The sequence below is a fragment of the Monodon monoceros genome, unplaced genomic scaffold (assembly GCF_005190385.1).
Source record: "Monodon monoceros isolate NGI ecotype Baffin Bay Population unplaced genomic scaffold, NGI_Narwhal_1 Super_Scaffold_19, whole genome shotgun sequence".
Taxonomy (NCBI): Eukaryota; Metazoa; Chordata; class Mammalia; order Artiodactyla; family Monodontidae; genus Monodon; species Monodon monoceros.
This window is the reverse complement of record NW_021703775.1, coordinates 56,190,132-56,215,948: the sequence shown is the minus strand read 5'-3', so window position 1 is coordinate 56,215,948 and position 25,817 is coordinate 56,190,132. Positions and strand designations below refer to the sequence as shown.

Here is a 25,817-nt window from a genome sequence, read left to right as displayed (position 1 = left end):
AGACTTGACCTAGGAGAGTGTCAGGTGAATCAGGTTTAAGAAATCCTCTATGAGCACTTGTTCTATTTAACGTTTTTATCCTTTTCAATTTCTATGTCTCCGAGAGTCTATGAATCATTTTGTCTTTAAATGCTGTGTCTGGAGAGAAGAAGTGGAGGGTAATAGCCCATGTGAAATTGGACGCGTTCAGAAAGTTCCACTTTGGACGGAATCATGTTGAAACTTCTTGATCATGAGATTACACTGATGGCGGTTTAAGTTAACGCCACCCCACACCATAACATTTTCAAACTTAGAATGTTTGAAAATATTTCCTTTCTAAATATTTTGTTTAGCTATCTGGTTTCAGAAAAAAATAATTAGAATATAGATATCTGCATAATTATATTGGAAAATGCCACGGCCATTAGGATGGCCTTTAGGGACATCTTCAACCTGCAGCTTCAGACAAATCAGGCCTACCATTTGATATGTATCTCCCTCTCTAAATCTATATAGATGATTCTGAAAGGGTGAGAAAATATTTAGGGTCAAAAGAGAGGATGCTGTAAGGAAATATCTTTCTTCTCTATGTAAGGAAATAGCTTTAGAGTTGTGCTGGCTAAAAAATGCAATCAACAGCGGCTGGGTACCATTATGAAATTAAGGGTTTTAAACTTTTTGACTGACGTTTTGAGTTTTTACAGAGCACTTTGTAATCCACTGCAAGTGGCAGACATAGTACTTATTACCATGTTAAGAATGCTAAACTTCGCAGATTGGTGTGGTGGGATGAGGGGAAGGCATGCTTTATCTTCTCCCAATAGGGCATTATCTATGATTAGGACCCTGAGCTTGGGCCATGGAGTGGGCTTGTATGTCAACTCCTATGTTTCCTTGAGACTAGCAATCGTTTTATTTATTCTGGTACTCTCTGGAGCATCTAGCAAGGTACACTCACATCATCAGTGCTATGTGAACATCTGTAAATTGATCAGTGTCAAAATATGACCAATTTCAGGTTCTCCACACAAATTTGCTTATAAGTAAACACAACACACACCTTGTTAATGTGTAAAATGTTAAATGTGTAAAATCAGCAAAAGCACACCGTGTGCCATAGCTAAGTGTTAATGCAGGGTACATAAGATGTGGTTTTTGTTTGATAATTAAGGGTATTTGGGGGAAAATGAAGAACATTAAAAAATTGTCTTACCATACAGGTATTTTCCTTCATTAAAAGGAAATAAAAATGAGAAATAATTTTTAAAAATGTAAACAACTCACGGTACAAAATAAAATTTGGTTCATTAGACTTAAAAAATTCATACCTGTTATTGTGAAGCCACCTAAAAAAGAAAAAAAGAAAGAAATGTTACAATTCATTTAATTTACACTCTAAATAACAAATACCAGTGACGTCAGACCGCCTGACAGCCCATCCAAAGTACAAAAACTTGCCAAATTGTATATACAATTAAGAAAAATATGAAAACATCCATTCATGACTTAATCGCTAATCATTCTTTTAAGACTATGAGCTTTAGTGCACAAATTTAATTCTTGTGCATACCTAAGAAAGCACTGATTTTGTAAAAGGTCATACTGAACCCAAAGCGGAATGTAAACTATCCAACCTTCACAAAATTATGAGGCCAATGGCTCTAAACAACAATCTTGCTAATAAATCAGCAGAAATAAAAAATAAGTCAGAAAGCTACTGTAGCACCTGACAGAAATGGAAAATAACCTAGAAAAATGGAAAGGAAATGCAAGAAATGAAATGCTTACCAAGCTCATTCAATAACAGGGCTGTGAAGGAAACAGACAAAGACAAACACAGAATAAGAGACCAGATGAATAATGAAAGTAAGAGGAATATCAGCAGAAAGAAATCCAGGCAGATCTGATCACAGTGGTAGGGAGCTGCTACTAAAAAATTGGTGCACGGCAAGTTAATGTGGCATTGGGAGTATTTCCAGATGATCCCAGAACTGATTTCTGCAAACGTGTGTGACTGATTCTATATATATAAACAATTCACTTTATATATTATTTCTTGACATTTAAGAAAACATTTCTGCCGTATGTTTACACACAGTCTATACATCTAGTTTGCCAAATATAGTAGAAATATTTTATGAAGTTAATCCTAAACCTTATTTGAGTGAGCCTTCCTCTTGAAATAAGTGCCTGGCAGTCAGTGAATTCAACATATGGAAGTCTTAAAGCATCCAGGATCTCAGGGATTGTACCTTTCAATGGAAACAGAGAAAACATCTTAGGAAATTCCATTTTGGCCGCCCCGCCCATAAGGAGACTTTGGCCCAAGATGAAGTTCTCTCGCTGGAGGCTCTATTTGCATGATATTTTGGTCATCAGGGAATGCTTATGTTTTTTAAATCCTCAAAATCTGCGTCCCAGGAACGACTGCTTATTTGTGTGTCCTTATCTATGACCTGCACGGTATAATCGGACAACCAGGTAGCTTCTTGTGGACACATAATTCCACAGAAACTGACAAGACAGGGACAGAAGGCCTGGGGCAGCGGAGGTGGGGTGTGGGGCCTGACATACATAATTTGTCTTTCAGGTTTTGTGCTTTAAACCCAGACTATAGCTGTAGCACTTTATCCTGGTGAAAGCTACCTGACTAAATGTATCAAATAAATTACTTCTAGAGTTGTAGATGGGAAAGTTACAATTACCTTTTCAGGACCAGTTTTCTCTCTACTGGTAGTGGCATTAGAGGATGCTTTATAAAACAAGTTAGTAATTTTATTTATGGTGACACAGATCCACTTGTTGGGTGTCAAAAGCAAATAGTGCTATCAAGGAATTTTAATTTGCTTTTATATGAAGGCATATTTTACCAAAATGACAATTGAAAGAGCTGTATTCAAGATGCTCTTCCTTGAGATAAAAGGCAGTCCTTTGGAGGAATGCATTCAGAAGTAAGTGCTTTTTCCTGTATGTTAATGAGGCATTTTTGATCCCATCTTTGTAAGAAATCGGCACAGTTTTCTAGTGTCTTTTTCTTCCGCCTGCTGTCTGTGGAGCATATTAAATAGGCTGCATTAAAATGGGTCCCCAGTGCTCTTTTCTCCATCATTCCAAAGGCTCCTGTTACCTTTTTGAACATGATTAAGTCAGGACAACTTTGTTTTTGTTTGTTTTCTGATGGACTCTGAGGCCAGTGAGTTCTTACAAAAGTGGGATTAGTTAAATTCCCCCAAATGTTGGGTCTGTATAGGAATTAGTCCTTTGTATTTGACTTTTTTTCTTTACATGTAAAAGTTTACATTTCTTGCAAAGTGGTCACCTAATCATCTATACTGCCTTCATCAATGGTTTAAATGCAATTAATAAGCGCTATTAATAGGTACTATGCTCATTTTATATATATATAATTAAGTGTATACCATTGCTTTTAAAATGACCACTAGGGCTTCCCTGGTGGTGCAGTGGTTGGGAGTCCACCTGCTGATGCAGGGGTCACGGGTTCGTGCCCCGGTCCGGGAGGATCCCACATGCCGCAGAGCGGCTGGGCCCGTGAGCCATGGCCGCTGAGCCTGCGCTTCCGGAGCCTGTGCTCCGCAACGGGAGAGGCCACAGCAGTGAGAGGCCCGCGTACCGCAAAAAACAAAAACAAACAAACAAAATAAAATGACCACTATTAGAGGGTAATTATGGGACTCCCTCGGAATAATTCAGAATAAAAAAACTATTTTTAAAGCTGATATAAAATTCCTGTCTTTCCTTCTCAAATATAGGTCATATAAAATAGATATAAAATCAAAGACAGCAAAAAATATGGCTTCTTTCTTCAAATAGTTTCTAAAAATATAAACACAAAAATCTAATTATAAGGATACTGCTGTTTATTTTTTATTTTTAGAAAAAGATTCTATATGTTAGAAATGTGTCAATTCTACAAGAATCAAAAGATTTTGAAGCATAAGGCAGGAGCGGCCTTAAGTAAGGGCTAAGTTCTTACTGAACTACCATATCCTTCCTACTAAAGAAAATTGATATGACCATGGTTTCATACATATGGTCTCTTTTAAATATCATATCTGATGATATGAAAAATATTTTGCCAAAATGAACACTAGGATATTGATGCCACTACTCTTTAAGGATCTTTGTTCTAAGTTTTTTTTTTTTTAAAACTGGCTTCTCTAAATTAGACTAATTATTGAATTCTTCTGAAATTTCCTATTAGTTGCCATTAGACCCATCTACCATGACTAATAGGCATTAAGTAGTCTCCATCACTAACATTTTAGGGGATATTTAATAGCTGGAATCAAATTTTAGAATGATTCCCGAATAGTGAAAAACTAAACCCAGAAATCATTCTTTTATGTCATCCCTTCTGAATTACAGAAATCTCTTCCAGTATTTCTGGAATCTGGTATCAATCAAGGTGAGCTGGCATTTTCTGAAGAAAAGGGGCACTGTTTGGTGCATTTGTGAATATGGGCAGGAAAATGAAATGGCTAAAGCTTCAAAGGAGAGGAAGTATAGTACTTGGAAGCCGAGGAAGAGGAGAGAGTTAAGTGTGAGAGTAGGAGACACAGAGAGAAGAGTACAATTTCTCGCTGGTATGTCTTTGTATACTCTCACACCTTTCATTCCTCTTCTTATCCATTTTGGTTCCTCAAGCACAAGGGAGAAACTGCACTCTTTCTCATATTCCTCACGGTCAAATATTCTAATGGTAATGATCTTCCTGTGGGAACACAAGACAAAGGCAAAACAAATGGTTGGAGTCACACGCTCATGCTAGGTGTTCACCAAGCAGCATGTTACTGTGATGTTATGGAAGGAGAACTGGCCACACATGGACCTCCAGGAGTATGTAAAAGGGCATCCAGGTACTCCCAGCTGGCCCCGTTAAGTTTCCTCTGCCGATCCATCATTTTTACAAATTCTTCCTGCTTCAATGAGCAGTCAGGAGGTATCCCAAATTAGGAAGAGAAATCAGAAAGTCGGCTTCATGTGGGTGCAGGAAGCATCAGCACCAACTTTCCCAGGCTCCATTGCACTGACAATGAGTAGCTCAGACTGCCATGTGCAGAGTGGCCCAAACTGGCTGATGGAGCTCCAGGCTGGGCTCCCTGTGGCCCCAGAGGAGATCTATGCCCCGTTACATAGGTGGAGGGATGTGTGCATTGTAAGTCATGTTCTGAAGAGTGCAGGCATCCAGGGGTGGCACAGGCCAGCAGAAGCTGTTGGGCTCAGCCCTGGAGCAGTTCCCCCACCTTTCTTCTCACTCATCTCCACCAAGCGGGGCTCGCCAATCTCAAGGAGGAAGGTCTTGTTTTTCTCATATTCCTCATCATCAATTACCTTGACTGATATTGTTTTGCTGAAACAGAGAAGAATAGAAATTGACGAACAAGGGGAATAGGAAATAGGAGAGAAGGAACATAGAGAAGAGGAAAGCAAGGTTAAAGAGTGGCACTTCCAGACAAATGGCAACTGAGAAACTTCTGGACCGTGAGACTGTCCTTCCAGAATGGGTGTGGGATGGGTCTGAGAGAGTGGAAAGGTCACCCAATGCACAGCTGCCCTGCCCAGGACCACAGACTTGTTTCAGCCAAAATACAGCATTCATACTACTAGGTTTATCATCATCATGGGAAGCAGAAAGACACAGATCACAGTAATAAGAAAAGAACAATATATTTATTTAGTAAATGCCTTAACCACAGGATTGTCTGAGTCGTGCTCTGGAATTCAACCCTTTGAAACAAATCAGTAAACCACATCAAAATATGAACAGAGGTTATATCTGAGTAACAGGCATAAGGGTCATTTTTGGGGGCCTTCATTCTGCTTCACTGTATTTCCAAACATAACATTTTTACCATAAAATGTTATTAAAATAATAAATGCATAAGAGCATCACAGAATAAAATAAAAGTCTTTTATCTTACCCCACCCAATGTCCTAGACTCAAACTCTTTTTCAGGTGAGTCAGATTTTCCACCTAGATCACAAGGGGAAGTTGTTCATGTTTTGTTTGTCTTTCTAAAGATGGAAGCCTCCTAAGGTGGGGGTGGGGAGTCATGATGTTCTAGTTATTTTCTTCCCTCCCAAAGCTGACCTTCAACTTTGACAAAATATACTCTACCCTACTTTCAAACTCCACCGATACACCAAGGCATTTCATTAAGAATTCTTCCTGTAATGCATCCTTTAGAGCTTCTTGCCTTATCCTGTGGTTGTGATTGACAGGTAGGTAGGACAAATGCAAATATTATGCAAATCTCAACTCCCCACAAGACTTGATGACTCTGAAAAGAAATTTAATGTTACCTTCTAATTAATAAGGGCTTAATCACTTCATGTATTACAACTTATTCAGAGCCCCCAAACACTTGTTTGTCCTTGAAAATATTTTTTTTGTTCAGTACCATTGGCCAAGAACATTTCTGACTAAAGGTTTTTTTGTTTTTTTTTTTGCGGTACGCGGTCCTCTCACTCTTGTGGCCTCTCCCGTTGCGGAGCACAGGCTCCGGACGCGCAGGCTCAGCGGCCATGGCTCACGGGCCCAGCCGCTCCGCGGCAGGTGGGATCCTCCCCGACCGGGGCACGAACCCGCGTCCCCTGCATGGGCAGGTGGACTCTCAACCACTGCGCCACCAGGGAAGCCCTGACTAAAGGTTTTAAAACAATGACTTCATAAAGACACACAGTCTTAATGTCATGGACATTATTTAGTTTTGGTGGAATTTTCTAGGTTTCTGGAAGGAAATTAGTCTATAACCTTTTTTTTTTCAATATTGATCAAAGCCCTCAAGTTTCATGTAGACCTATGCAAGCCAAAGAGCACCAGTCTTCTTTTCTTGTATGAAGGAGAGTAAAGGTAGAAGTTGCTTTTAATTCTCTGAATTTCCCAGCCCCTAATGCTAAGTGAGATCAAATGATTGCTTCTGATTCTTGGGAGCCTCATAACCTCCTCGCTGCTCCTCAGCTAAAGAACATCCCTCATAGCGCTCACATCCCCATTTCTCACTACTAAGGAGTTGGAGTGCATGACGGTGCCTTTCTATCTCAGCTCTGTCCTCAAAGGCCAGATGAGCAGCTGTCAATGGCTAAAGCAATAATCATTTTTTAAGAGCAATTAGATATTTACAAAACTACCAACAGTACGACAAAAGTCCAACCACATGTGTATAGTGAACAGTTCCTGTCTAACTTCTAGAACTATTTTTCTGGAATTCATCCATTTACTTTATATATACATATATATATAAGTACCCTGGTGTAGTCAGGGCAGGCTGTATATATATATATACAGCCTGCCCTGACTACACCAGGATATCTGATCATTCCTCACTATCCAAAAAACACAAAATGTTAAAGAAAGCACAAGAAGATGTAAGAAATGATGATACGTGTGTTTTTAATTTCAGAACTGAATTTGATGTTATAAGTGAGATCAAATTTACTCTTCAAAAACCTGCCAAACGTCTACCCTTTTTGTCATCCAGCTTATGTGTTTTAGGTATTAATTTCCATCTTACTGCCTTGTAATCATAAATTATACTTGTACATCTCTGCTAAAGTCACCAGCATAATATGACCATGGGTGGGAAAACATTGGTGGGCATTAGAAGGGCCCTGCTATCGTCTTCTGGCCCCAGTGGCCCCAAATTCATTACCAAGGCACTTCATGGTAGGGTACATGTTTCAATGCTCTTGCATATATTACTTAAAAGCATTTGACTTATCTTTTTCCATCTTGTACTTCCAATCTATCTCATGTCTCATATTTTATTAGATTGTAGAAATAAAGAAAACACAGTGGAGATGGTTGTAGTAGTCTTGCTAATAGGGTGAGCATTTGTTTAGGAAAGGCTCCCAGTTTCATTCCCAAAGGGCAACATGACCACTTATTCACAAATAAATAGAAAAACCCAAATAACATAGTGTTTCTTATCCTTGGTGAATTTAATCTGCTATTGCTATGATAGGTTTATTTTCTACACTCTGAGTAGCTGATGAATGTGAGAAATATAGGGTCCCACCCAATTTGTTTGTATAATAAAATAAGCACATAAAATTTATCAGTAGACTATTGCTATTCACTGGGATCATAATCCTTAGAAAACGTTTCAGTACTGGATAACTATGACACTGGAAATTCAACTTACGAAGGGAAAGAAAACAGTACTTCCGTAGGTACTTGGCAAAGATGCCTAAAATGAATGGGATTTGCATAATGGCATATTATTTCAAAATCATTAGTAATACAATCAGTAGTGCCCTTGACAGGAGGAGCCATTAAATTATATATTGAGTTTGCTTCTCTTGCACAGTAAAGCTATTAATAGGAAACTTGATTATTAAAGGACAATTCAGTCAATTTAAAGAGGCAAGATAAAGTCAATCATTATGAATTAGCCCTCTGAATCAAGAGGCAAAAATCAGAAGGGACTGGTAATGTTCACTTTTTGCTTCAGAACAGAACTATTCCTCCCCTTAGCAAAGGTGGAGAATGTGAAATTAACCTATATAAATTTTAAAGGGTCATATCCTTGTGATGTCTTTTGCTCACTTTCCAGAGCCTAACTAATACAGGAAAGGGACTGTCATTGCTTCTTCCATCACTGGGGATGTTACAGGAGATGGAGTTTATCTGGTGAAGAACCCAGTTCCACTAGCTTGATAATCAGCAGAAGTATACCTCTCTGTTCCTCACAGTTCTGCAGTGGAAATTATATCTCAAGGACTGAAGGGATCTTAAAGGTCCTCCAGTTTGCCCCCCATTGCCACACCGATTCCCACATTCACAGGGCTTCTGCACTGTCCCAAAGACTCCCTCTCTCTGAGAACACAGATTCATGTTGTGTTGTACTTTGTTTCCATTTACCAATGGGAAGCAGTCAGATAGCTGTTGTTCTTTCTTTTTTTTTAATTGAAGTATAGTTAATTTACAATGTTGTGTTAGTTTCAAGTGTACAGCAAAGTGATTCAGTTATACATATATACATATATATATATTCTTTTTCAGATCCTTATATATATGTGTGTGTGTATATACATATATATATAAACATGTTCTTTTTCAGATTCTTTTCCATTATAGGTTATTACAAGATATTGGGTATAGTTCCCTGTGCAATACAGTAGTGTTGTTATTTCTTTAAATTAACAGGTTAACCAAAACAAGATTGGAATAGTCAGGCAGACCCAGCCCTTCATCTAACAACAACCCCTGCACTATTATTACACTGATAAGGAACAGATAGAAAACTGTGTCATGCAATTTTCAGCTACTGTAATTATGATGAAGAAGGTAAGGAGAATTTCTCACTTGATCTTTTTTACATCACTTTAAAGTTGAAGAGTATACTATAACAATTATGTTTCCTAGAAACTAGCAACGAGTTACAAATCTCATGATAACATTATAACATTAAATAATTTGTCAGGATGGCCAAAATTTTTATGGATATACATTTTGGATCCACTTCTAGAAAAAAAAAGGCATTTGGTTAAGAAAGATCAATTTATTTAGTGGAAAAATACAGGTTGTTCCTTTCGATTTTTGCAGTGCCTTTCCTTTGATGATACTAAGCCCACATCTATACTTTATTTCCAAGTCTCTCTCTTATCTGATGGGTCTCAAAGAACCAAACATCTTTAAACATTCTAGTAAGGAGCTCTTATATCAGGTGGTGACTCAGGTAAACTGTGAGAAAGAAGAGAAAGACATGGTGTTACTAGTGGGAGCTAAAAAAGAAAGTCTCTTCAAAATACATTCTAATCTCTCATTATTAAGCCAAAGTCCTATCAGTCTCTTCAAATTTCAGCCTCAATTAGTCCTTCTGTGGTTTCTTTTCCCTAAGACCGCTCTTGATATTGGGAGAAGTGAGGAAAAGAGTTGGAGGATGAAAAAGAAGAGACTCTTTCTAAATCCTCATAAAATAAAAAAGATTTTAGTGAGGATTTCACACCTGTAGATGCTACAATGTCTCTTTTAAAATTTATTTTATTTTTAAGATTTAGCCTCTTTTTAGGCGTACTCAGGGGTCAATGGACTGATGGGCATTTTGCATTTTTTAGTTCACCAATCAATCTTCATAGCAGCCCTGGAAGCGACTTCTACAACTTGTACAATTCAGAGGAAACAATGACTCAGAGAAGTTAAGTAACTTCCAAGGTCACAGAGTGAGACTCCTGTAACTGGCTCCAAAGACCAACATCTTTCAATTATGTGACCCACGCAGTCCTTATTCATTCAGCTGTGCAGTAGTTTTATGACCACTTTAAAAGATCTGAATCATTATTTTGAAGTCATATACAGGTTTATTGTTTAATCTTTATGTTAACAAAGACTACCTGGATGAGCAACGATAGATTTTTCAATTCTGTTTTTAAAAGGAGTGCAGCACATATTACATTCGATGACGGCTGTCATGAAAAGGTAAAATCCTTGAGGCAATAAAGGTCCTGTTAGGATTAACTGAAAAGCACCATGAACACACGAGGGCTCCCCAACTCTGAGGAATACGAGCAACCGACCAGCAGCCTTGGCTTCACCTGGAGGCATGTCAGAAACGCGGAATCTCAGGGCCCACCCCAGACCCACCAAATTGCATCTGCATTTTATCAAGATCCCCAGATGATGCTGATGCAAGCAAAAGTTTGAGAAGCGCTGATCTAGACAGGATAAAGGGTTCTTTTATTACAGATAATAAATGAAGAGGCTGGTGGTAATTGGGCTTATGTTTTGGAACTGTCTGCATATTAGAATCATGTGTGCAGCTTTGAAAACTCTAAATGCCTGGGCTCGGCACACTCCAGATCAGTGAGATGAATCTCTCTGGTTTTGGGGCCTCGGCACGAATACAGTTCTACAAAGTTTTTCAAGGGATTCTAATAATGTGGCTGGGAGCTGGCTAATGGAGAATCAGCATGTCTGGCCTGACGTTTAGAAGAATGTATTAAATAAGGAATAGGTAGCACTGTGAGGAAGTAAGGGTCAAAGCTAAATTTTAGACCTAATTAGTTATCTAGGCTGAAGCATGGGAGAGACATTTAACTTTGTCCTTCACTGGTATTCTTTTCTGGATTATAGAGAGCACATAAAGTTGTCGTTTTCTCCTCTCAGGAAATGCTGGTCTCCACAAGCAAACTTAATAGTTATAGATGAGAAAACACCTTTAGCCTCTGGGCAGCAGAGTGATTTCCTTCTCAGAGAGATAAGAATTCTGGTGCTAGGTTTTTAGACAACAGAGGTTCTATTTGGAGAATAGAATAACTAAGGGTTTCATTTGCCACAGAAGACAGTAATTAATGTCTTATATTCTTTCTCTCAGAGAGCCTCTGAGCCATGTCAGTCAAAGGCCATGTCTGTGGAACTGGAAACTTTCCACCTGGAAGCCACCACATTCAGACTCAAGAAAGAAGTGACCCGGGACCGACCTCATCTGAAGGGAAAATATCTGGCAATTTCTCTGATCACAGAGTGATGTCATCAGGTAAGGCAAGTTTGACATTGAATCCCCAGTACACCTGATGTTAAAAGCTTCAGGATAAACTCCTCTTACTCAAAAAAGACAAATAAACCAACTTAAAACGCGCAAAGGATCTGAACAGACTTTTCTCCAAAGAAAGTAAACCAACGGCCAATAAGTACATGAGATGCTCAGCATCATTTGTCATCAGGGAAATGCAAATCAAAACCACAATGAGATGCCACTTCACCCCCACCAAGATAGCTATAATCAGAAAAACAGATAATAGTATGTGTTATACAGAGAATGTAGAGGAACTGGAACTCTCTTACATTGCTGATGGAAATGTTAAATGGTATAGAGGCTTTGGAAAAGTCTGGCAGTTCCTCAGAAGTTTAAAAATCAGGTTACCATATGACCCAGCAATTCCACTTCTAGGTGAACTCAAGAGATTTAAAAACATATGTCTACACAAAAACTTATACATGAATGTTTACAGCGGCATTATTAATAATAGCCCAAAGTTGGAAACAACCTAAATGTCTGTCAGTTGATGAATGGATAATCAAAATGTGATACATCCACATAATGGAATATTATTCAGCAATAAAAAGGAATGAAATTCTGATACAGGCTACTAAAAAGTAGCATTAATATGTCACCCCCAAACATACTGCTTTGGTATATTGATTATTTTGAGCTGGGGGTATGTAAAAATAGCAAATGCAGGGAGACGCTGTCTCTGAACTTCTCCCATCTGCCTAAAGACAGATGTTCCAAAAGGAACTCAAGTGTCATAAATTCCCTCCCTGAGAATTTCATCAACCAGGGAAAGTGACTCTTATCACAGGAGAGGAGACTAGAAGTAGACACCAGGCAAACGTTGTCACAAACTGTCATATCTCCCATCTTTTCTTCTAAGGGTCCATTCATCTTTCCTGAAAATCATGTACTCTCCCCTAAGAAGCCAATATCCTCTCTGCCCGAGCCCGATTAAGACAGTATTCAAGCTTACATTTAAGCCACCTCAGAGAATGACTCATTTTTCCCTGGGTATCTCCCATGTACACATGTTAATAAACTTGTTTGTTTTTCCCTTGTTAATCTGTCTTTTATTACATGGTCTCAGCCAAGAACTCTAAAGAGTAGAGGGAAAATTATTTTTCCTCCCCTGCACTTTGACATGGATGAACCTTGAAAACATTATGCTAAAGTGAAAGAAGCCAGACACAACTGTTCAGACATTGTATGATTCTATTTATATGAAAAGTCCAGAATAGACAAATCCGTAGAGACAGGAAGTAAATTAGTGGTTGCCTAGGGCTGGGGATTGGGGAATAAATGGGGGTGACTGCTAATGGGCATGGGATTTCATTTGGGGGTGATGAAAATATTCTAAAATCGATTATAGCAATGGTTGCACAATTTTGAGACTATAATAAAACCCACTGAATTGCATATTTTAAATGGGTGAATTTCTGGTATGTGAATTATATCTCAATAAAGCTGTTATTACAAAACACAACAGCAATGACAAACAAACTTCAGGATAAAATCGTAGTCTAGAAAAAGCCGTTTCCTTGGGTAAGAAAAGGTTGTGAGAATGTTTGGGGTGAATTTTCAGTTAGAAGTTTCAAATTTTGTTAGTACTGCCAAACAGAAAACTGGGGTGCTGCATGGCCCTGAGACAGTGAAAACCATTTGCATCAAAGCTAAGTGCCCTTGCTGTGACAGCTAGCTCCGCCACCCCTCAATCCCTCCCTCTCCCCAGGCAGAACACTCACTGCCTCCTTCAGGATCAAGGGCTGTTGATGTCGTGCTTTGACAGGTTAAGCATTTCTGGTGGATGTTACCTCAGGCCTGGCTTCCTTGGCAGGTTTCTTTTTCCCAGAGTATAAAGTCTTATGAAAAAATCAGAAGTAGCACTTCCTTCATGGCATTCATTTAAAAGGAAAGGAAAGGACTCTAATTGTGGGTTATGCCTGCTGCCCTTGCAAAGCAAACAGTTCTCTTCACATCACCTAGGGCATTATCCAGTGCTCTTTTCGGCATTGATTTCTCTCTACCAACAAGGAAAGATATGCTTGCTATGTGTTGCCTTTGTATCGCTTGGCTTAAATTCCTGGCCCATTTTAAGCTTTTTTTTTCCTTTCAAGAATTGACTTTGTGGGCTTCCCTGGTGGCGCAGTGGTTGAGAGTCCGCCTGCCGATGCAGGGGACACGGGTTCGTGCCCTGGTCCGGGAAGATCCCACATGCAGCGGAGCGGCTGGGCCCGTGAGCCATGGCCGCTGAGCCTGCGCGTCCGGAGCCTGTGCTCCGCAACGGGAGAGGCCACAACAGCGAGAGACCCGCGTACCGCAAAAAAAAAAAAAAAAAAATTGACTTTGTGAGTTGCTTGGTGATTAGGGAAAGAAAGGGGCAGTCAGAGAAGACCGACACATATATTCTCAACATTTTCCATAAGTGACCCCAAACAATTCCCCCCCAATTAACATTTTAAATAGGATAAGAACAGACTGCTTTTCATATTATTTCTAATAATACTTTTACATCCTTTTCAGATTATTGGTGAGGAACTCTTGGCATGACTTCACTTGGGAGTGTGTTCAAGGTTCCATTCTAAGATGGTCATAGAAGAGGGACTAGATCATGACTTAAATCTACTGTTTCCTTCATTGAATTGTCCAGGGCACCAAACTAGGACTCAAATTACCCTGGATTTGTATCTTGACTCTGTCACTTTCTAGCTGAGATATGTGGGCCAGTTCTGGCATCTTTCTAGACCTTAGTGTTATCATCTATCAAATGTGGATAAGGAAACTCACTTCGCAGTGACTATAATATTCACAGTGTCGTGATGATCAGATAATGGGTGTCATCATTCAACAACTGTGGATAATAAAACTTCACACGTGATTGCAAAGGTCAAATAATATAATGCATGCAAAACCATTCTGCAAAGGACTATAAGATGTTAGGAAGAGTTGTTATTAGTTGAAAAGGAGTGGTTTACTTTATAGTTTTTACTTGCTCCTTCACCCAGTCACCCAAAGGGGCAGCTGGCAGGTGAGAGGTGGAAGTCAGAAAATACTCAATGGAGTAATGGGCAATACCCTCAAATTCACTCTCAGATGTAGCTTGGGACCACATCTCACATAATGGACTTTCCAGGTGCAGAACTCTAAACTTAAAGATGCAAAATGCATAAGAAGTACTGGCATATATCTGGAGAAAATTCTATCTCGAAAAGATACATGCACCCCAATATTTATCGCAGCACTATTTACAATAGCCAAGACATGGTAGCAACCTAAATGTCCATCGACAGAGGAATGGATAAGGAAGATGTATATACAATGGAATATTACTCAGCCATAGAAAAGAATGAAATATTGCCATTTGCAACAACATGGGTGGACCTGGAGAATATCATACTAAGTGAAGTAAGTCAGACAGAGACAAATATCATGTGATATCACTCATATGTGGAATGTAAGATATGATACAAATGAAATTATTTATAAAACAGAAACAGACTCACAGATATAGAAAACAAATTTATGGTTACCAAAGGGGAAAAGAGGGGAGGTATAAATTAGGAGTTTGGGATTAGAAGATTCAAACTACTATATATAAGATAAACAACAAGGTTCTACTGTGTAGCACAGGGAACTATATTCAATATCTTGTAATACACTATAATGGAAAAGAATCTGGAAAAGAATACATATATATATATATAAAACTGAATCACTTTGCTGTATACCAGAAACGAACACAACTTTCCAAATCCAAATAAAGAGGAATACTAGTTAGCTTCCCAGTCCCAGCCCTGACAGGTGTCCACTCACCACGTTAGCTGGATACACAAAGGGGACAGAAGTTGTACTTTTCCTGGAGCTCCTGGTATGAAGCAGAGCCTGACAAATCCGGATGGTACTATTCTTTAATTTAAATAGACTCCGAAGATGAGAGTTGCTAAAGTAGCTGAATCAAAGTAATTCTCCAGGAGGGCTTGTCATCCGTGCACTGATCTCTTTGCATTATCAAGTGGTAACTGAAATCATTGCTTCAAGCAGAGCAAGGAGCAGGGACAGCTAAAATCCTCCTGTTCTCTGGGGCATACCAGAGGGCAGTGTCACAGAGCACTGGAGTAGGGATTTTCCAGCAGAACCTTGCTCTATTTTATTTCCCTCTGCTTGCTTTTGAATCTGAATGGCAACCAATTCATTTGTTCAAATGCAAAATAGGAACAAGTGTAATTCTTTTTCGATCTCTCTCTTTTTAGCAATCAATTGTCAGCTTTAGAGCTACCTTCCCATCCTTAGAAGACATGCTGGTTGACCACTTGAAAGAGACACTGCAGAGATCCTGGAGTTATTGTTCCAATAAGTAATATGCTGGGAACTCTGGAAGCCAACACCCTCCCCAAAAGGTTTTATCCTATGATGGTATGCTAATATGGAAATCACAAGAGTAAAGTTCGCTAAGAGAAAATGATATGGATGTATTTTAAAATGTCCATAATTTTGTGATGTATAAAATGTATACCTTACCATTGCTTTATTTCCCTGCAGCTAATATATACTTCAGTCTTAAGAAGGCTAAATTAATAAGGATCCTGGGTTTGTTACCTACATGTGCACGCTGAGACGATTTGTCAATTTAGTGAAAAACAAAGTGGATCAAGCACTGGGCACCATGTTGAAATACATCAAAATGGATCTTAGTCTTATTGTTTAATAATACTGACATTGTGCAAGTTCCATGAGAGAGGCCCTTTTAACAAAATGATGGAGGATTCTCACCAACTTTTAAACTGATTCCTTAATTTGTTAGGATTGTTTGTAATCTGAGATCTTCACTGTATTCCTTAAAGGGAATAAAAAAGGCCAAATTCTCTAGAAAAAGTTGTTTTAACAAATTTCTCAAGGTTGAGGATAACGTTAGGAGTACATTGGGGCACTGAGTATCTTTTCTACAAACTGAACACATAAAACATTTTAGTTCAGTTTTAGAAACTTCTGTTAAATCCTCAATTTGCCACTGCCCTTTATAAGAATTTGAAATTAGATGAAATTGTTGCTGTTGAATTTCAAAGAAACAGTTGGTTTTCCATTCTTTTCAAAAGCTCTCTTCATCTTGAACATTTTCAACATTCCTGGGTTGTCATTAGACTCTCTCCAGAGATTACTTATACCTTTGGTCCTTCCTCCTTTGTCAAGATTCTTTGTTCAAAGTAAAGAGTTTCCCTGGAAAGCAATGGAAAGATTTCACTCTTAGAACATTATAGGACAGCAGCTAGAATATGCTGAAAGCATCTCTATCCAAAAGAGGCCAGCTTTAAAAATAGAACACCAAGAAATAAAGCTGGGCTTTCTTAAGGTTTTTAATTCATATCCTCTTTCTCTTTTCCTTCCTTCCCTCCCTTTCTCCAAAGCCACAAAATATTCAATGGCAAATCAATCTCTCTCTGCATGCATTTGTATAAAATATTCTGAAAGACAGGATGCCAGGAATTTTCTTGAACATAACTAAAATAAAGTGATAATTAATGAACTGATGCTGATTTTTATATCTCACATTTCTATTCCATGTCTAATATTTTATTGGTATTCTACATTAGATTAAGCAATCAATTCTTATGTCTTCATACTATTGTAGGGGTTCAGAATGAGCCTCCCCACTGTTGCATGAGGATTACTTTCAGCTAAAGGCAATCAAGACCCTGTGGATTCAAGAGAAACTATTGTCTCTCCATTAACTACCTAGAAGAAATTAAATTGGCGATTTTTCCCAGAAAAAGAGTTATGACCAGAGATAAATTTTATCTAAGTGGCGTTATGTGTATGGCAGGGCAAACATCTAATTACCAAACATCTGTTCTTCTCCTAACAGTCCTATGAATGACCCTCCTGACCTTGGAAGCCCCGGGTCCAGCTCCTATTCCTTAATTCAGGATGGCATTTATCTCATTTAACTTTTCTGCTTCTGAACCTCTCATGTATACGGGATCTCTGACCCTCTCATGCATGTTGGGTTCCTGTATGTATGAAATTAAATTTGATTTTCTCCTGTTAATCTGTCTCATGTCAATTTAATTCTTAGATGAGCCAGAAGAACCTAGAAGGGTAGAGGAAAATTTTTATTCTCCCTGACACTATCTATTCTATAAATATGTTTGGATTTTAATTTTGTATTTCACAGTGGAGGCCTATGGTTTACAGAAAAAAGAAAAAAATTTACTTACCCAGTGGGTATAAGGTTGGAAAGACAGATTGGGTTCAGGTTTCTTTATCCTGAAGGTGTTATGAAGAAAGCTCTCCAGGAAGTCTATTAAGCTATTCCAATGTTAATTTACTTCCATAAATAACAGAATTATTAAGACTAATCAGGTCCCTGTAACCATGACCATGGCTCTGAGTGGTTCCACAATACTGGTGGGGAAAAACGACCTCCTAAAATGCTGTCTTAGGAAAGGGACTCAGGTTGCAAAATTCTTATTCTGTCATTTACTATATGAACCTGTGTGAGTTACTTCCTCTTCCTAAGGCTCCTGCTCTGTAAACGGGTTATAAAAATGGTATTTATCTCTGACTGCTGCAAATAAATCGTGATAACACATATAAGGTGCTTAACACAGAGCCTGGCATATATTAAGTGCTAAATGAATATCAACTAGGTCTACTATGACCACGAGCAATATTGTGTTAAGAGCTGAGACTCTTGGGATTGAGCTGCCTGTAAGTCGTGCAAATGAATTAATCTATGCCTTAGTTTCCTCATCAGTAAAAATAAAATAATTACATCTATATCATGAGGTTGTTCAGGGGATTATATGGGAAAACAGAACAGGACATGGCACACGGGAAGCGCTCAATCAGTGGTGGTTATCATAATTACTGTTACAGAATGCAAGGAAGAAAGGGACTAGGGACTAAAGCATTTCAGTAAAGCTAGTATCAAGGGGTAGGTTAGTAGAAATCAATACCACAGATTTTTTTAAAATCAAATTTTCAGTGTATATCTTTGGCATTTGCTTTCCCTGATAACCCAGGCAAAACTTGATTCTGACCCTACTCATGTGAAACATCATAAATTGGCAGAATGAACAAGTTAGTATTAGCCAGTCTGTACTTCGTGGGCTCTTTTTCACTAAATACAATTCAAGTAATATAAATTGCTTTCAGATCATTTTTGTGTTATTTTTCTAAACGTGTTTTTCCTGCTTGTTAACATCATACTTATTCACCGTTGAGAATCTGACAAATGCAGAAATGAAGCAAAAGAAATAATAATCACCCATAAGCCTGCCACTAGAGATTACCATTTAACATTTAAAAATGTTTGCTTTTAGCTTTTAAAATACACAATTGCATAATTTGGACCACGTTATGTGTGTATGTATGTGTGGGTGTGTATAAATGAAATTTGGTGTCATGATTTTTCACTTCATGTTATATTTTGGACACTTCCCATGACATAAAAAAATATAAAAACTCTCCTTTAAAATGGCACAAGATGGTCTATGAAATGTCTTCACAATAATGTAATTAACTATATTTTTTACAGTTATATGTGATAATGAATTATAATAGTAATGGATTGTGGGCCATTCATTTCTTTCTCTCTACTGTCCCTATCTAAACAGACTGATCTATATTTTAGTAAGGGGGTGGGGAATAACTAAAACACGCCAAAAATATTATGAACTTTTGGTGCTTTCTTATGGATGAGCTACCTGGGATTAGGTCTCTTAGAGCTGAATGTTTATTTTCCCTACAATCCTCTTTACATGCTTGGGCCCTATCCTGGACTCCTAACCTAGACGGTAACTGCCTTCTTCTAGTTCTTCTATTGGTCTTTATAGAAGTTCTTGTCTGAATTCTGCCCTATGGAAAATGTATGCATCCATTTTTAAAAGGAGAAATTCTCTCCTTGGTCATTCCTAACCTTTTAGCCAGTTTTGTTGAAAAAATTTTCAAGTATCACCTGCCAATGTTGTTTCCCTAGAAGGCCATTCTGGCTACCTTGCTAAGCTTCCACTGATTATGTAACACACAGTTCCTCATGCTAAATCACTCACAAAAACCAATGATTAGTGTCCTTCTACTAATCACCCATTCCCAGGTCTGTCATCAAAATAGCATCAGTCATTTTCCATTCAAATTCAGCCCCTGCCCTCCCAAACGCTCTACTCTCCAGTCTAGAAGAGTCTCTCAATCTCTGGTCATAGAAATCTGCTGGTTCATCTCTCATTATACAGATGAGCAAACTGAAACTCACTGAAATTAGCCCACACCTCAAAGCTGGTGGATGCCAGAATCAGGATTAAAACTCATCTTCAGACTCTAAATCCACGTCCGGTATTTGTTTCCTCTGCAATTACCCTAGTGTTTTTCTTCTTGGGTGTTGCTGAAATCCATTTCACCACTCTTCATAGAAAACTTTTCCTTTCCCATCTCTTTTTTTTTGAGTTTTTGTTTTTGTTTTTTTTTTTGCGGTACGCGGGCTTCTCACTGTTGTGGCCTCTCCCCTTGCGGAGCACAGGCTCCGGACGCGCAGGCTCAATGGCCATGGCTCACGGGCCCAGCCGCTCCGCGGCATGTGAGATCTTCCCGGACCGGGGCACGAACACGCGTTCCCTGTGCATCGGCAGGCGGACTCTCAACCACTGCGCCACCAGGGAAGCCCTCCCATCTCTTTTTAGTGAAGTAAAAACTGATGCTGATAACAGAAGGAGATGCATGACTTTCTTTGTTAACTCACTGCCTTTTCATCGTTGCCCATCTTGCTGACGGATGCTTTATAAATTAAACAGCCCATACGATGGAAACACAGACTTTCTTTAGTGAGGATGGCCAAACAGAGTCATGACCTGGTGAGTCTCTGACATGAAAACAATCTACAACATCCACAGAAACACTAAATAAAGAATAAATAAAAACTAACCCACAGTCTTATTTGTATCCCAAGTCTTCTGGGCACCATGTTTAGCAGTTATCCATCTTTGCATTTTTCTCTCTTTCCTTCCTTCTTCAACCAGAGCCATGGTGTGTCCCTATCAACCACTAGATAAGGAACGTGACAATCTGTCTGTACTGAGATGAGAATGGTCGATAACTGTGTGTATGTTTTTCATTTACAACATACTTCTAATTTTAAAGAGACCCCGTTTGCTTAATTCAAAGGGAGTAATTATGGAAGGAAATAGCTTTGCAGCCATGTGGCAAGGCTATAAGTGCTCCGACTAGTGTGCGTCTATGTGGTGAAATATTTCCTGAGTGTCTAATCACAGACAGGTAAAAATTAAAACTGATATAAACTATGAATCAAAAGTCATTACGAGCAAAATATCAAGGGCCTCAATAGGTGCCCTGCTTTCTGCTTATGCTTTTCACTGTCTGCAGGACACAGTGATTCCTTGACTGCGGACTCACACTGAGCTTTTCAGGGGCGGCACTTATTTGGACGCTTAAATGTTTTCCAGGTATTCTATTTAGTTTAAAACCGCACAGACAGTTATATTTGGAGCTCATATTCTTAGCAGAAGGGACCCAAGGCATTTTATAGGTAATCATCACAGAGAAAATCAGCAAGAAGACAATTAAGCTTCTTATGGATGCAAGCAATTTAAAGCTGAAAATCAAAATTAACCAAAAACAGAACGGAGTTTATTGGCTTTGAATTGAAAATGTGTTTTGCCTTTTTTTTCCCTTTTATGTTTCTTGTTTGTAATGGAAGTTTTCCCCAGGTAGACTTTATAGAACCAGAGCAGGTTTACAGAATGCATATAATGACATTGTTTAACAAATTTGAACCACTAGACCAAACACAGTGAGAAAGTACTTGGTGAGCAATTCTGGGATTAACTATAGGGATCCTGATGAGCTGCATTTAAAGTGCACACTGATTTTAGGGGAAAATCTGCAAGTCGGCTTGACAATATTTTTTGATTTTTGATTTTGTTATGGATTGTATGTAGTTCACAGTTAGTGCTCAAAAAGCAAATCCTTGCCATTATATTAGCTTTTGATGCAGACATACTCTTCTTATAGGGAAAGGTTATTGTTTTTAGGATTTGTGCTGTTTCATAAATTCTCTAGAAAGTCTGTACCTTTGTTCAGAGAATCTTGTAGGTGGCGGGGACATAAGAGATCTAGACTGGCATTTGCAACACAGACTTATAGCTTTTGGCTGTAAATATGTTATAAATATTTAAGGATATTAAGTACATTTATAGAAACATAAATATGTTTATATTTATATAACATATACATATTTATATATGTTTTAGCAGCATGACCTTGGTCATGTCACTTTCTCTCTCCAAATTTCAATCTCATCGAATGTAAAATGAGAATTGACATGAAAAACAAATGAAATAATGTATATGAAAAAAGTTTGTACACTTTGAGCATTTTCAAGTGCAAGGTGCTAACTTAATCTTCTCATTTTGCAACTGAAGGAACTTAGGTCACTTGATTATAACAATCTTTCTATTTTAGCTTCCTCAGTTCCACTCTGAAATATGTATAGAATATGTACAGTATACTAATAATAGTATTCCAATATTCATTTTTGGAAAATAGGAGTTTATTGTGTGAACAGAACAGCAATAATATCTGACACCTTTCCATGGATCTCCTTTCAGAGTTACATTTTATGTTTTTATAACTGAAACTTAGAATTTATAGCCACTATACTGTTGACTGCCAGAACACGAAATAATACTTTATTAAATATTTATTGATATGTCCTACTGGATTTTAACACTTCTATTAATTTTAATCATGGAGAATTGGATTTGACTTATATTAATCATAATATATGGTTCATTTAATAATATGAAGAAATAGAGAGAAGTAAGAGTGCATCTCAAGGATAGGTCTATGTATCCCGAATAAATCCTACTAATTCAGTAGAAATGAGAATTACCTATCTATCTATGTATCTATGTATCTATCTATCTATCTATCTATTTTTACTGTTTAGACCAGAAAACCCTTAAAAGGTTATTTATGGATTCTTCCCTCTGTATTAACTTACTGTCTTGGTGTAATATTCATTAAGTCCTGAATACTTTTTCTACTGAGTTATCTTTGAGTTTCTGGCATAATCAAAATTCACTTTATGGTTCTAACTAAATGTCTTTCATGACGTAAGACTTCCTGATACAGATATTCAGAGATTAGTGAAACTGATGGTGGAAATGAAGGGAATCCATAAAAAACAGTTCTGGGTCTTCAGAGCCCCAATAATGTAAAGTCTTTTGTCAAAGCCATCTACACTCAACAGCAACCATGTTGCCAAGTGCCAGGACAACCCTGGGTACTCTGTGTGCATTCCCCATGGCAATGAGCACTGTGCCAGGACATGGTGTTTGCTTAATAGACGTTTGTAATCAACACAGATATTCTCACTGTACATATTTGTACTTGAGTTTGTGCCAATCCATCAAGGTCTTTAGATTTCTCGGTAAAAACAGCCCACATATTTTTTAGATGAAAAGATAGGCTTCTTAGCATAGATTTGGCCATGAGAGTGAACAAAATGAGTGTCGTGTACGTGATTCAAGCACATGACTTGCACTTTCCTAGGAAGGGCCAAGTGAACTTATCAGGCACACGTCAGATCCCTACGGCATGTTGTTTTGTCCAGCCATTCCACGAACCTTTATCTGGTATCAAACCATGTGTCAGGCCCACGTTAGGTGACAGGGATAAAAAGAGGAATATGAATTCACAGCTCAGAGGAGTGACAGGCATGTAAACCAAAGATTGCCTACCTCTCTATGTGCTAAGTATAAGCATGGGCTCTGTGCTGTGGGAGCTCAGGGGTGGGGGGGGGCAACTTCACAAATGGCAGGAATAATTGGACTGGGTCTTGAAGAAAGAGTAGAGTTTTGCCAGGCAGAAATGCAAGGAAGCCTCAAAGACAAAAAGAGAAAAACAAATGATGCAAATCACAGAGAAATGAAAAAGCACATCAAGAAGGGTGAGGTGCTGTCTGGTTCCTGTTTCCCATGTACACGTACCTGAAGGAGGGTTGATGGAAGGTGTATCAAGGAAGAGAGATTGGGGTCAGGAGAAATACTAAGTCATGTGGGCACCATTTGTTAATAAAGGGCCAACAGGCCTTCTTGATTTTGGGCTGCCATGATCAATTTTGACCTTTAGGATAATCAATCTAACTCTGGGAATAAAGCTTGTGTTGTAGAAGAAGAGAAAAAAGTGAAGGAGAAGGCCAGGGAAGCAGCCATGGAGAAAATGCTCTCCCCTGGACTGGCAAAGCCTAAAGTCCCAGCCAGAATATCCAGCCAGGGACCACCACCCCCCCCTCCACCCCCGCCCCCCAGCAGCATGTTTTGAGAAAGTGTTTGGCTCCCAGCCTCCAGTCTAGCTCTGTCAAAACTGAAGAAATAGAGAGAAATTGCTTTAATTTCTCATCTGCAACTACACCTTCCTGAAAACTTGTCTGGGGGGTTAGAGAAAACAAACTGAAATTCCATGAAAGGGTCACTCTGAGCTCCTCCTTTTGCCTGCAATGATCAATTTCTTATAACAAGATGGAGCTTGTAAAATTACAAATTCTGCTGGAGAAAACATCATCAGATTATGAAACTGACCTAGTTTTCATGAACAGAAAATCTAATTATCTACCATCAATTCAGGTTTGAGCACATATTTCATTTTATTTTTATCAACTGTGAGTGGTTTTGGCAAGCTTTATGACAAAACGATAACTGGATGTATACATTAAGTTTTTAAATGAAAGTATCAGAAACTGAAGTCTCAGGTTAATGAATTACATGGAAAATTGCTATCACATTACATTATCATATACAGTATTGGCAGGAGGATTGGTGAGAGAACACAACCAAGATGATGTAATGAAATGGAAATTTACAAGCTGGGGTGTGGGAAAAGGTAAAAAGAATATCATTCTCCTGATACAGTGAGAGGTCACTGAGAAAAAGTGATTCTTAGGCTACTTAGCAGGCAGTGTGTGTGTGTATGTGTGTGTGTGTGCATGTGTGTGTGTGTGTGTAGAGTGAAAGAGAGAGAGAAAATAGAAAGAACAAAGTACCTTGAGATCTATGGTGAGAAACAATAATTTACTATGGGAGGCAAATGAGATGTAAAAAGATTGAAGGCATGAATAAAATGACATCTGTTCCCGGCACTTCTTTGTGTTAGGCAGATAGGAACCATGAGGGGTTGAAAGCAAAAGAGATAACAAGGGTTCAGCTGCAACATTTGGTGTTACGTCCGAGGGCCAGGCCTGATTCATCACAGTGGGATGAAACAGACTGGGAAGAGGATGAGACTGGAACACGATCTGCCCACCGGACTAGAGCAGGGGTTTGGGAGTGAGGGAGGCTGAACAAACCCACCAAAAGCGGAGGAGGTCCATTCCAAAGCAGCAAAAAACAGCACCTGGAAAGTATAGAAATATATGATAGATGGAAGCCAGGTAAACCACTGAGTCAGATGGGCAAGAGAACATGAAGCTGAGTATTGTGGACTTGAGGATACAGCCACATCAAGAGTTCCAAGGACAAAGGGCTGCATACAGCATCATGTATCAGAGCCCCGTCCTCACCTAGGAGAGGCACCAGTCCTACAAAGGAACCGATTATAGGAATGATGTGCCTTCATTTAGGATAAACTGAAGTCATGAAATCAAGACAGGAAGGCAGAAACCAGATAGGAAATCAAACCTGACTTTCAGATCGATTTCAGAAATCTAGCAGTTTACTGCTTTTATCCTGAGTGCCTGGAAGAATACATAGGATGCACAGCAGTTCCACAGTGTTTGGGAAATGACAGCCTGGACTATTGGAACTGGAGGACAGGTCAGAATCTGATGGTCAATGAGCTTATTGTGATGCTGAGGCTCAGAAGCCTAGGCTAGTGCTTCGGAAATCCCTCCTACTTAAGATCAGGGTGGAGTGGGGATGAGAAAGCTGGCCGGGACCAGTCTTGGCTTGTGGAGAATAGGAGGAAAGGGAAAGGCTGAAAACGTATTTGGAGAAAAAGTTGCAGCCACCATAAGGCCTTTTCCTTGGACTCTTTCTACCTGTTTCTTCCCACATATCTTCTGTATGGTTATATATTTCTTTATGACGATCTATAACTATTAGATATTTAAGTAAATGGTGTTTCCAAGGGTCTAAGCATGGGAGATGGTTAACATCATGATGGGGAAGGTTAAGAAATTTTGTGGGGAGAAGATAATAAACTTTGGTCTAGATATATTTAATCTAAGCTGTGATGTGAAATGTCTTAAAGAATGTATGGAATATGAGTCTTCAGTGAAGATTAAGTGTCTAGATGAGGAGTCTCTATATATTTGTC

General features: G+C 38.7%; 1 protein-coding gene across 4 annotated transcripts in view; it reads right to left on the bottom strand.

Moving 5' to 3' along the window:
• Positions 1-25,817, bottom strand: part of SLC8A1 (solute carrier family 8 member A1) — a 344,765-nt gene that overhangs the window by 79,324 nt on the left and 239,624 nt on the right. Inside the window, exons 3-5 of one of the 4 annotated variants that reach the window (XM_029231460.1) lie at positions 4,611-4,714; positions 1,311-1,328; positions 1,196-1,210 (exon numbers count right to left, since the gene is read on the bottom strand). In XM_029231460.1, coding sequence (XP_029087293.1) covers positions 1,196-1,210; positions 1,311-1,328; positions 4,611-4,714 — 137 coding nt within the window. Of the gene's footprint in view, positions 1-1,195; positions 1,211-1,310; positions 1,329-4,610; positions 4,715-5,246; positions 5,284-25,817 lie in introns of those variants that run through there. The other 3 variants (XM_029231463.1, XM_029231461.1, XM_029231462.1) reach the window with 3 other exon arrangements.